This window comes from Pongo abelii, chromosome 10, assembly GCF_028885655.2.
Source record: "Pongo abelii isolate AG06213 chromosome 10, NHGRI_mPonAbe1-v2.0_pri, whole genome shotgun sequence".
NCBI classification, from domain to species: domain Eukaryota; kingdom Metazoa; phylum Chordata; class Mammalia; order Primates; family Hominidae; genus Pongo; species Pongo abelii.
In genome coordinates, this window is record NC_071995.2 from 12,488,725 (window position 1) to 12,501,837 (window position 13,113).

Below are 13,113 nucleotides of genomic sequence, written 5' to 3' on the forward strand. Positions count from 1 at the left end.
AAGTGATTTAAATTCAGAGAGGTATTTGATTACTTGACTACTTTGAGACTCTGAGAAAACACATTGACAGGAAGGAACAGACAAGGTTGGCATTTATATTAACCCTTACTTAGGGTTATCCATTGCATGACATTCAGGTGGAATGGATTTAGGTGCCCATTATTTTCTCTGAACAAGGAAACCCACAAGTTATTATCAATTTAATTCATGTTACACTCACTTGCTATCAATGCTAAAAAAGAGAAAGAAACATATGTTCAGAGTTCCTTCAATTCAGCAAAACTGTATTGGGGATTTGCTAAATATATTGAGGATTTTAGTAGACTAAAATCTGCAGTCTTTTCATATACTAGAGTGTGATTTTGCAAATTGTTTCTTCCCTTTCCAACCCACCAGAACCTTTGTCTTTGGAAATATGCTTTGCTTATATTTTTCAAATATAGTAAAATTTTCTTTCAAAGTTAAACTGAAAATACTGGTCTTTACATAGTATTTCTTGAATCAAAATTGGCCTATTAATTTCTATTAAGCAATGGTAGGTTTGCCAGATTGAAGGGCTGTGTCAACTGGCTGTTTTAGTATTCAGTCAGAGCATCCAAGGATATAGGTCACAGAAGGGAAATTGTAGCCCAGAAATGTGGGAGTTGTAGCAGGCATGACCCTTGTCTGAAGACACCAGAGTTGGCTCTTTACTGTGTCTTTGAGCAAGCCAAAAAAAAAAAAAAAAGTGTATCACACGTCGGAGAAATGCTTCGATAGGTCACTTACGTGAAAGTCATTTTATTTCTTTTCTTTTTTTTTTTTTAGATGGAGTCTCGCTCTGTCACCAGGCTGGAGTGCAGTGCTGTGATCTCAGCTCACTGTAACCTCCGCCTCCAGGGTTCAAGCGATTCTCCTGCCTCAGCCTCCTGAGTAGCTGGGACTATAGGTGTGTGCCACAACACCCAGCTAATTTTTGCATTTTAGTAGAAATGAGGTTTCACCATGTTGGCCAGGATGATCTCAATCTGTTGACCTCGTGATCTACCCACGTTGGCATCCCAGAGTGCTAGGATTACAGGCATGAGCTACCGCGCCCGGCCATCATTTTATTTCTTAGCCCTTTGCCTGTCCCATTTGTGAAATGGAGGTGGGCACCCACCCTGCTGTCATATACTTGAAAAATGCAAGTTTTAGCAATGTTAGGTTTCTACTTTAAACTTACTAAACATAAGAAGTTAAAAGTTGGAGAGACCTAGGTAGCCTTGCAGATGACGCTAAACATTGGTCATACAAGTTGATGTGATGGTAATGTAGGGAAAACCAACTGCACAGTGCTTCCTTTAAACACATACTTATTTCATAAAGTTCTGTTTTCTTGAGAGCTTATTTTGTTTATCTTACCTTATATTCTATATCCAGCTGTAATTGTCTTACTATATCTGTTTTCTAACAGATTTATTCTTGTCTTAAATATAATACTTAAATTTTCCCACAACCTGTTCCCTTTTTCTCAGGGTCTCTGTATATAAGACATAAGTATTAAACCAAATTTCAAATATTTGTTGCTAAGTAAAAGACTAATTTATTTTTGTGGTCACAGAAGGCACTCCATATTAAATTAAAAGGTTAATTCAATCGGCCTGCAAAAATGCATTGAATGGAATGCTTAGAAACTAGGACCAGGCTGGGTGCAGTGGCTCACACCTGTAATCCCAGCACTTCAGGAGGCCGAGGCGGGCAGATCACGGGGTCAGGAGATCGAGACCATCCTGGCTAATATGGTGAAACCTCGTCTCTACCAAAAATACAAAAAATTAGCCAGGCGTGGTGGCACGCACCTGTATTCCCAGCTACTCAGGAGGCTGAGGCAAGAGAATCGCTTGAACCCAGGAGGTGGAAGTTGCAGTGAGCCGAGATCATGCCATTGCACTCCAGCCTGGGCAACAGAGTGAGACTCCATCTCAGAAAAAAAAAAAAAAAGAAAAAGAAAAAAGAAACTAGGACCAAGCAGAGTTAGAAAACCAAGCAGTCCCATTACAGGAATGGGCATGTTATGCACTGGTGTTTTCACTGTTGAATTTATTATGTAACTTAAGGGACCGAAGCTTAGGGCTTCATCCTGAACCCATCAAAGGCAGAAAGGGCCCAACAGAGAGAACATTCTGACACATCTAAAAAGTACCTCTCCCACACCAGGCATACTCTTACTTTAAAAAAAAAAAAAAAATGGCCAGAAGGAAACTGAAGCCTCTGAATAAAAATCAAAGAGAAGAGAGAGCTGTTTGCAAATTAAAGAATGCGTTACTTAGATAATCTACGTGTAAGGATATGTATATAGCAAATCATCACCTGAAGAATGCAGATTTTAACAATGTTAGAGTTCTACTTTAAACCTACTGAACTTGAGAAGTTAAAAGTTGCAAAACCCCCTGGGAGAGGCTCTAGGTAGCATTGCAGATGATGCGAAACATTGGTTCCAGCCTTCTGAGAACAAGTAGTGTATAATAAGAACTTTTAAACTAATCATACCCTTTCACTGATAATTCTATTCCTAAGCAAATAGCCGAAGGAAACCATCCAAGAGTGGGTAAAAAAAAAGATGCCCTTAACAATTCTATTTATAGTAGTTAAAAACTGGAAATTCCCCAACCACCCCCAGTGTAGGACTAGCTAAACAAACTTGGGGAGGGTAAATATCACGGGATGCACAGTAGCCTCACAGCCATTCATTCACTCACTCACTGATTATTTCTTCAGTAGATTTTGCAGGGCTCTGCAGGTCATGTTCAGGATTTTACATGTTTGTTTGAAGACAAGTAGAAGCCATTTGTTTTTTGTTGTTTGTTTGTTTTGTTTTTTTTGAGATGGAGTCTCACTCTGTCGCCCAGGCTGGAGTGCAGTGGCACGATCTCGGCTCACTGCAAGGTCCGCCTTCCGGGTTCACGCCATTCTCCTGCCTCAGCCTCCCGAGTAGCTGGGACTACAGGCAGAGGATTGGCATGGCAAGGTGCGGGGGTGAAAAGTGGAGGCGGGGCATCTGTTGGGCTGCAGTCTACGAGCAATAGTTGTGACATTAACTAAGGTGAGGCCCACTGAGAGAGGAGGTGGTTCCAGAAACAGATAAAAGGCAGAGTCTGCAGGTCTTGGTGACCAATTTCATGTGAGATGAGAAGAGAGGACTTAACGATTACTCCCAGGTTTCTGGTCTGATCATCTGAGCATTTGCTGACCTAAGGAACACCATCTCATTTGTAGAGATGTTTGTGTTAGGCACATCAAATGTGTGGTGCCTATATGACCTCCAGGAGGAATTACTTAGGAGATCACGGAATGTGGTTCTGGAGTTCAGAAGAAGTGCCAGGCTGGAGTAGATTTAGCATAGATGAGCTGATTGAAGCCATGGGAGTAGATGAGGTTGCCCAAGAAGAAGGGCTGGTGAGAGACCTGGGGAACCTTACTATTGAAGGGCTGGAGAAGGAGGAAGAGCAGAGAAGTAGGCGGAAAACCAGGATAGGTGGAAATCTCTGAAGCCATGGAGTATTCTAAGAGAAGGAAAGTAGAGATTGCTGGTGAGGATGTTGTTGAGAAGTCAGGCAGTTCCCCAAGTACCAACCATTGCCCTTTGGATTTGACAACAGGGAGGTGACCTGAACAAAAGCAGATTGGAGAAAGGTGGGAGTGGGAACCGGAATGAAAGGTGAGGAAGTGGTGAGAATGGTGTTGGACAGCTCCCCTGGAAAGTTTGGCTGTAAAGGGAGGAGAGAAACAGGAGCAGTACCTAACAGGGAGGATGGGGACAAGGGGCATGTACACGTGGACAGGAAAAAAAACTTGAAACTGCTTAAAAGCTAAAGGGAAGAAACCCAATAAAAGAAGTTGGCAATACGACCGCAAATGGGGACTGTAAGAGCTAACTGTAAACTGGAAATGTCTGTATGAAATGATGTCAACTGGGGAAAAAAAATTCCATCCATATGAATGTGACTTTGTAAAACTTACGCGTGTGCTTTAAATACAAAAGTACTGAAACAAAGAAAACATTTTTTGCCAGATTTTGTGAGACACATCTGTTCACGCTTATGACAATTGCAAGAGACACCATCCATTGAGCGTTTATGATGGCAGATGTGGGGCTGGTGCTCTGCACGTATCATCTCATTTAATCCTTATAACAGCCCTGCCAAGTCTGTGGCATAGTTCTCATTTTACACACAAAAATATTGAACTAAGCCCTGAACTATGGCTCGGAGACGAAAAATAGCTTCCCTAAGGGCATACAGCTGACAAACAGAGGAACAAATAGAGGAACAAGATTCAAACTTGGGACTCCCTTGCTCCAGAGCCCAAATTCTTTCCTCTAAAATTAAGTAACTTAAATAAATTTAACCCCCCTCAACAGCATCTTGCATGTTCTTGGTCCTCAGACATTAGTAAGATTGATCGGCCAAGTCGCAGCAGTATTGTTCACTCGCTGTCTCCTGTCCATTTGAAACACATTGCAATACAATAATGGAATTTAGGATTCTCAAAGAACGTGCCTGGCTTTTCACGTAAAGATCACCAATGCAAAACTGTGTTTTGTTTCTCTGTGTGTGTGTGTGTGTGTGTGTGTTTGTGCACACGCGCATGCACCCAGGAGTATATCTAGATTTTATGGGCCCAAGGCTTACTGTTTGGTCAATATGAATATTTCTAGAACTCTTCCCAGGGACCTGCACAAGTGAAGGGCCCCAAAGCTCACTAGCTTCATGGCACATCTACCTCTGCACATGTGTGTGTTTACATGAACTGTATGTATGCATGAAGTTAGATGGAGGAACCAGCGAAAACCATGGTTCTTTGACCAGTAGGGCTCGGTTCCGTTGAATAGTACAATAGAAACACTAGTTAGTACTCGTCACTGTGTTTCTTTTCTGGGAAGAGAGGGAAGATTTATTAAAAATCAAATGGGTTAAGAATTTTCTGAAAAATGCCCTTTGAATTTCAGCCATTAGCTAAGTTAGATATACACTGCTGTGGCGCATGCTCTTTATTTTCAGTAGGCAAATAAATATAACATTTTTAAATATATTCTTTATCCCAGAGACTGTTTTGGGGTTGTTTGTTCGTTTGTTTGTTTGAGACAAGGTCTCACTCTGTCATGCAGGCTGGAGTACAGTGATGCGATCACAGCTCACTGCAGCTTCAACCTCCTGGGCTCAAGCAATCCTCCCACCTCAGCCTCCCAAGTAGCTGGTACAATAGGCGCGCATCACCACACCCAACTAATTTTTGTATTTTTTGTAGAGATGAGGATCTCACTATATTACCCAGGCTGGTCTCAAACTCCTGGGCTCAGGTGATCCTCCTGCCTCTGCCTCCCAAAGTGCTGGGATTATAGGTGTGAGGCACAGCACCTAACCAGATTCTTTTGTTAGTAACACCTTTTAGATGTGATCTCCTCCATATATGAAAATTTGAAGAATACATCAAGAGAGCAGGCTGGGTGTCGAGGAATGAAGGGACACTGGAAATGAAAGAAGATGGAGGGCCGTCTTCATTTACTTAGCAACCTGTTATAGACAAGACACATATTCTGTGTTACTTCAGAAGCCAAAACTAAGAACCAAAGTACAGGGATTGCAGGGGAAGCCAGATTCCATCTCAGCAAAGAAATTTTCTATCAACTAGAGCTGTCCAAAAATGGTTTGCTTACACCGTGACTGGCTACCCATCACTGGAAGTACCCAGCCAAAGCCACTTCTTTCTGGGAGAAGGGGAGGTGGGAGACTCTTAGTGAGCAAAGTTTGAGTCAATCTAGGAAACCTCTAGAATCTTGTCTAGGTCTAATATTCCAAGTTATTATTGGGACACACTGTCGCTGCCAATCATATGCTCACAGTGCATGCACAGCAAGTGGTCCCCGTCCTCATGGTGGTGACGTGTTTTTGCTGAGCCAGCCGCATTCCCTGACTGAGCCCCTGGTTGCTGAGGAAACATGTCTGCATGGACTGACTCAGATAAGGCCACACTCCTGGGTCTTAGAACTAAGTTTTTTCCTGGCCCAGTACCCAGGACCTCGGGTCCATGCTTCCACCGGTAGCCTCCTCATGGATGGCATTTACGATAACTCCTGATACCTTATTAGTCTCATAATAGGCTTATGGTCTAGGTAGGAAACTGGCCGAGTCCACTTGACCCACCCCTCCCCCTGCTTCCTCCTGTACACTCGGGAAGAACCCCTTTGTCCCTGCTTCCTTGGCCAGTGTCAGTATGGGAGGCTGAAGCGAGCCCACGCAGAAGCCTGGGAGGTGTGCAGCAGACCACATGTCAGCCCCCCAGAGGCTTAGCCCACCAGGTCAGGATGAGGCAACCAGAGAACCCAAGACTGGGAGAGTCACCTCAGTTAACCTTCTTTACCCTTTCTGGAAGGGGAACATAAAGTTGGCTGTGACCCAGATACTCCTCTATTCTCCACGCGAGACCTCCTTAGAGATCTACACACCTGTCCTAAGCCACTGTAATAATATCAGGAATAGTAATGATGGGAGTGTTCCTGGTGGTGGTGGTGGTGGTGGTGGTGGTAAAATCAATGACTAGTGTTTACTGAGCTTTTCCTGTTTGCCTCACACCGTAATGAGCTCGTTACATAGACCACCTTATTGAATCGTTACAACGATCCTACAAGGTAGATGCCATCAACATTGCCATTTTATAGATGACGAAACTGAGGCCAAGTGACATTAAAGGGCATGCCTGAGGAGACACCAGTCTGACTCCAGAGCATGGCCTCTTCACCATGCTGCTGTCTTTCCTCAGTTTCTTTCTCATGAAAACACAGAAGGAAAAGTCACCTGCCTGCTCTCCAGCCCTTGTTTGAGCCACCCCACCGGGGGCTTCTCCAAGCCCAGAAGCAGCCACCAAGAGGGGTCCAGGGAGCAGTTTGTGCACCAGACCCTATTCTGGGTGCTTCTTGACCTTTCCTTCCTTTAACCCTCATAGCAAATGCTGGAGGTCGGTGTTATTATTTGCATTTTGCAGAGAAGTTCAGGGACTTGCTCAAGGTCACCTGGTGCACAGGAGTTGGGACTCCCACCCAGGCAGCCGTGCCCACCTCTGCAGTCAGCACCTCCCACCACCACACCAGCCCGCCTGGTTAAGTGAACCAAGCTGAACACCCTCACAGGCACTAAATTTATATATCCTGGCCTCCTCTTCCAAAATGGATACACTAATTACTGGACCTTTTTTTTTTTTAGTAATAGTAATCATCAAGAACACATTTTTCAATGTTTTCATTTTTCTATTCCGCATACTACCAAAAAAAAACATAGATAAAACCCAGCAAGTGTGAGGCCATGTAAATTAGCAAAAGTTCAGGAAGTCATTACACGAAACCAAAAGAAACAAAGTGTTGATTAGGGGCTTATTTTTGTATGAGATTAAAATATGAATCATTAAAATAGGACTGTATTTCAGGCTCTTTATCCCCGCCTCATCAGAGACATCACCATGACTACTAGGTTTGGATTCAATGAATTCCGAAGCCGTTCTCAGCTCTCAAATGCAGTCATGTGTGCCATGGTTCTCCCTTATACATAGCAGTTTCAAAAGTCTGGTCCAGGACACCTCTGCGTCTCCCTGCCCATCTCCTTTTAATAAAATACCCAAGTGACATGGCGTCTACAGCTCTTTGAGGTATTTTGCTTTATTTAGTCATGATACTAAGTAGTGGCAGAAAGTTATACTAACAGCAACCAAATTTCAAAGGTAGAGGTAGGAACAAAGTCAAGGCAAAAACACAAGGTTCCCTCAGGAATCCCTTAGAATAGGGTATCCGTGGAGCTTTATTTAGTATCAGTGATAGAGGAGCGGGAGTTTGTAGAAAAAAAGAAATTAATATGGAACATTTCTCAGGTCCATGCTGAGCTTGAAAGAAAAAATAATACAGCAATATCTTCAACCCAAAATATGCCTTGAATTTAAGTTGGTAATTAAAATATCTGTTTTAAAAAATCGCTAAAATTAGAGACAAAGACCCATTGTTTGTTATTACTGCTGACTGCATATCTGTGTGTAGAGAAGGGTATGAGGAGACAGTCACAGGCCTGTGATATTGTAAAGATTAATCACCCACCCCCAAAGGGTTCTGAGGCACCCACCTGCATTTTCAACTTGGATCTAAGTCAAGGGGTGGGACAAGACCATGACAGGTTTTGGGGTTTTTTGTTTTGTTTTGTTTTGTTTTTTTTTGCTAATTACTTTGTGGACACTTCAAATACCAAATATATCAGAACAGAAAGGCACCCGCTCAACCCAGCCCCTGCCATCCTCTGGCAATGGCCTGACATCTCTAGATGATTTTCTAGAGATTGTGGAACCTTGGAACAACGCCTGTGTGCATTTTTAAAGGAGGGAAGCATCCCAGAACATGCCAGTTCCTTATAGAGTATCTTGAATAGTTACCACCTCTAACCGGACTTGTGAATTTTTTTCATGTTTATTCTTTTCCCGTCTAGGATTGAGATTGGTTAAAAAGGCATATTTTTCTCTGTAGGGAAAATTTCTATGAAGAATCTATGAGTTGTCATTGGAGCATTACAAATGTTCTTAATGACTTCATAATTCTTCGAGTAATCTGAAGTGCAAGCTAAGATAGATGTAAAAAGAACATCGTCACAAAAATAAGAGCAATAAATTGGGATAGTTTAAATTCCCTGCCATTGTTAGGCAGCTACTGAAGCAGTTCAGTAATGTGGGAAAATGTTCAAAACCTAATGTGGAGGGAAGAGAGGATACTCAACTATTAAAAGCCTGCTTCTAACTATAGAACTATAGATAGTATTAACAGGGCTTCTGTATCTTAGTGATGGGATTCTGGGTCGTGTTTTGTTTTCTTTCTGATTTTCTGCCTTTTTAAAACATTTTTGGGGCCGTGCATGGTAGCTTACACCTGTAATCCCAGCACTTTGGGAGGCCTAGGCGGGTGGATCACTTGAGCTCAGGAGTTTGAGACCAACCTGAACAACATGGTGAAACTCTGTCTCTACTGAAAATACAAAAATTAGCTGGGTGTGTTGGTTCGCACCTGTAGTCCCAGCTACTTGGAGGGCTGAGGTGGCAGGATCACTTGAGCCTGGGAGGTGGAGATTGTAGTGAGCCGAGATCGTGCCTCTGCACTTTAGCACGGGCAACGGAGCGCAACCCTGTCTCAAAAAAAAAAAAAAAAAAAAAAAAAGTATATGATTTTCATAATCAAAAAAGTTTGATTTAAAACTTCACATCGCTCTCACCTTTTGAGTTTCAAGTGCTGCATTCTGTGCCCCATGAGCTTGGTGAGGATAGGAGGTGGCAGGCCTGTTTTGCGCTCCAATTGTATCTTTGGCACTGTGCCAGGCACATAGCTGCTGCTCCGTAAATCGTTGTTGGAAAAACATCTTTCCATTTCTTGATTTCCCTTCCCTTTTTCTTTCCAGGTGATGTGCTCTATGAACTCCTTCAGCATATTCTGAAGCAGAGGAAACCTCGGATTCTTTTTTCACCATTCTTCCACCCTGGAAACTCTATACACACACAGCCAGAGGTCATACTGCATCAGAACCATGAAGAAGGTACTGGAAGAGGTTTCTCTTTTCTTGCCTGAGGTTTAGACAAATCCAAGAAGTTTAATTGTTAACTTGATAAGCTGGTCTTATTCGTGTAAGTTCACTTTTCATTCAACAGACAATTATTGAGTGCTTACTATGTACAAGATACACTCTTGGTTCCCTGAAGCTCATGATCAAAGCGAAGCAGTGAGATGGATGTACACAGAAGCACAGAAGCGTAACCGTATAGTAGGCACCATAAAGGTGTGGTGGAAGGGTCCATGACAGCCAGATGCAGGAAGCAGGGTCTGCTCATAAAGGAAGCAGCTCTGGAGTATGCCTTAGAGCAGTGGTCCCCACCCTTTTTGGCACCAAGGACCAGTTTTGTGGAAGACAATTTTTCCACCAACAGTGGAGGTGAGAGATGGTTTGGGATGATTCAAGTGCATTACATTTATTATGCACTTTATTTCTGTTATTACATTGTAATACGTAATGAAATAATTATACAATCCACCATAATGTAGAATCAGTGGGAGCCCTGAGCTTGTCCTCCTGCAACTAGACGGTCCCATCTGGGGGTGATGGGAGACAGTGACAGATCATCAGCCATTAGATTCCCATAAGGAGTGCACAACTAGATCTCTCACGTGCACAGTTCATGATAGCATTTGTGCTTCTATGAGAATCTAATGCCACTGCTGATCTGACAGGAGGTGGGGCTCAGGCGGTAATACGAGCAGTGGGGAGCAGCCCTAGATACAGATGAAGCTTCACTCACTTGCCCCCACCGCTCACCTCCTGCTGTGCAGCCCAGTTCCTAACAGGCCATGGACTGGTACCAGTCAGTGACCTGGAGGTTGGGGACCCCGCCTTAGAAATCCAGCAGGATTCTGATAAGCAAGGATGAAGTGAAGAACATTCCAGGCAAATAAAATGACATAAGGGTGGGGTAAGGCTTTGGAATAGGGAGCAATTAGATGACTTGGATTATAGAGCTTATCTTCCCCCACTCTTTTATTACAAAAAATTTCAAACATACTCCAAATAGAATAAAATAAATAAACCCTTCTGAGCCATCACCCTTGCCTTCACAATGATCAGCATTTTGTCATTGCAGAGCTAGTCCAAGGAGCTTAGCTTGGAACCAGAGTATGGAGAACTTTGATTTCTGGAATATGGAGGAAAGAAATGGGAAGTCATTGGAGATTTTTTTAGCAGGGGTAATAAAAGCTGGAGGAAGGAAAGAAAAAAAAAACCCAAATCTATGAACTCAGTGTTGGGCCAGGGCTTTCTGCGTTGGGCACCAAAGGAGGCTGGTTAGAGTGCACTCAGTGGCGGTGTTTATTTCAAGTGTCCCAGTTGTTCCTCTTAATCATTGGTAGAAAGCAAAAGACCAGAATTTAATTTAGGCCCTGGACCTAGTTCCAGAATAGGTGTTGGGGCACAGAAATAGAGTATAAAAACCTTACTTGAGGCCAGGCGCGGTGGCTCACGCCTGTAATCTCAGCACTTTGAGAGGCCGATGCAGGCGGATCACAAGGTCAGGAGATCGAGACCATCCTGGCTAACATGGTGAAACCCCGTCTCTACTAAAAATACAAAAAAAAATTAGCCGGGCATGGTGGTGGGCGCCTGTAGTCCCAGCTACTTGGGAGACTGAGGCAGGATAATGGAGTGAACCCGGGAGGTGGAGCTTGCCGTGAGCCGAGATCGCGCCACTGCACTCCAGCCTGGGAGACAGAGTGAGACTCTGTCTCAAAAAAAACCAAACCAAAGCAAAACAAAACCTTACTTGAGCACCATTGCACTAAACAGTTGAACAGCTCGAGCACTCAGTGATGGATCGTACCTCTGAGGGTCATGATTCACCTGCTCAGATCGGTGAGACCACAGACATCCAAACGTGTACCAATTTCTTCATGTGTACTTTTCCTTAGGTCCAGATTACTAGGGACCTCGAACCCTGGTCCCTTGGGGCATTTCCTTAAAATGATTGCTCATCCCCAAGAGCAGGGCTAACATTTTTGTTTTGTTGTTGGCAAACCAAAAAAATGAGACGTTTCTTGTTTTTCCTAATTAACACTTCACAAAAGAGAGCCTGACTCCAGGCGACTGACACCACCTCCTTGTGCCAAGCATTTCACAGCAGGGCCCCTGGCTTCCATGATGGAGAACGAACAGCATTTCATGCACACTCCCTGCCTTCCTCTCATCCTTTCCTCCCCTCACTCTACCCTTGCTAAATTTAGCAGCTGCCCTCCTCCCCCAATTCAGTTTTTCATTCTTTTGCTCTTCCTGCCATGTACATTTCTGGCTTGCATAATAGCCACCAGCCACTCCAGAGAAGAGGAGGTGGGTTTACGTGGCTTGACGTTAAGGCAAGAAATATATTACCTAGCCTGCCTTTCAGATACAAAGGGTATGTGATGGGTTTTCTTTCTGTCTCTTATTCTCTCTTTCTCTCATTTTTTTTTTTTTTTTTAAATCTCATTTGGAATTTAGCCCCATTTTATTCCTAAGTGTGATTGGAGGCTTATGGTCTCTCCTCCTCACAGATCCTTCCTCTTTTCCCCTTGGCCTGATTTGACTCAGAAGTAGGTGTGTTTGTTGTTCTCATTTGCAGGAGCTCAGCAATAGAGAAAGCTGGCTTACTCTGAGAGCTACTCGCAAACCAAGTAAATACAGATGTGCCACGCATACGCTGTAATGAGCTTTCTCTCAAGTATTATGATGTTGGTGATGGTGAGCTCGGTAGGTAAGAGAATGGAGCTAATGAGGCCGAGGTCAAGGGTGTCATTGCCCTGCAGACCAGTTAGCTCTGCTTCAGACCCAGCTCTTAAAAGTAGTGCATTTTCAGAGACCATTCCTTAAAGCTGATGGCCAGGAAGCAAGGTCTGAGAGCATGTGTCCCCCTCCTTTGTCTATTCAGACAGGGCGCATGTGCTCCAGTGAACAGGTGCACACAACAAGGAGAGAAGTGTAGGTCTTTATCAGGTGGTATCCAGGGAGAAGAGCTGTCCAAGGCACAGAAGTGATATGAAGAGGTGGCCCTCTCCCTATCCTCCTGCCTTTCAGCTATATGGTACCCTTGATGACACAGAGAACAAGTAGAGAGGTGCATGGATCAGTACAAGTTTCCTGCCTCCAGCTACTTCCTCTCTCTTTCCCTTCTTCTCCACTGAAAAGAAAAAAATCCAGCTCAACATAAATTGTTTCCAGAATCAATACTGTTACATTTAATTATGAAGGATAACAGATGATTGATGTGGGCATATGTTAACATACAGAAAGATCTGGTTCTGAAAAAAAAATCTGTCAAGTGAAATTATACATATCAAATATTACTTCCCCAGTGATTTATTTTACATAACTGGGAATACAGTTCCATATAAAAGCATGTTAACCCAAGATGACACATGTTGCTACCAACTTGGCATAGGTAAGTAGGTAAGTGGGTAGGTAAGTAGGTGGATAGGTGGATAGGAATGACAGAATGGAAAGAGAACAAGGCCCAACTCAGCTGTTAAGCAGCCTGGCACAATGAAGCATGCACGGACAAGCA

General features: G+C 43.5%; 1 protein-coding gene across 7 annotated transcripts in view; it reads left to right on the forward strand.

Moving 5' to 3' along the window:
* Positions 1-13,113, forward strand: part of ETV6 (ETS variant transcription factor 6) — a 285,690-nt gene that overhangs the window by 234,379 nt on the left and 38,198 nt on the right. For all 7 annotated transcript variants that reach the window (XM_054526846.2, XM_024256860.3, XM_024256861.3 and 4 more), the window contains one exon: positions 9,438-9,572. In XM_054526846.2, the coding sequence (XP_054382821.1) occupies positions 9,438-9,572 (135 nt within the window). The remainder of the gene's footprint in view (positions 1-9,437; positions 9,573-13,113) is intronic.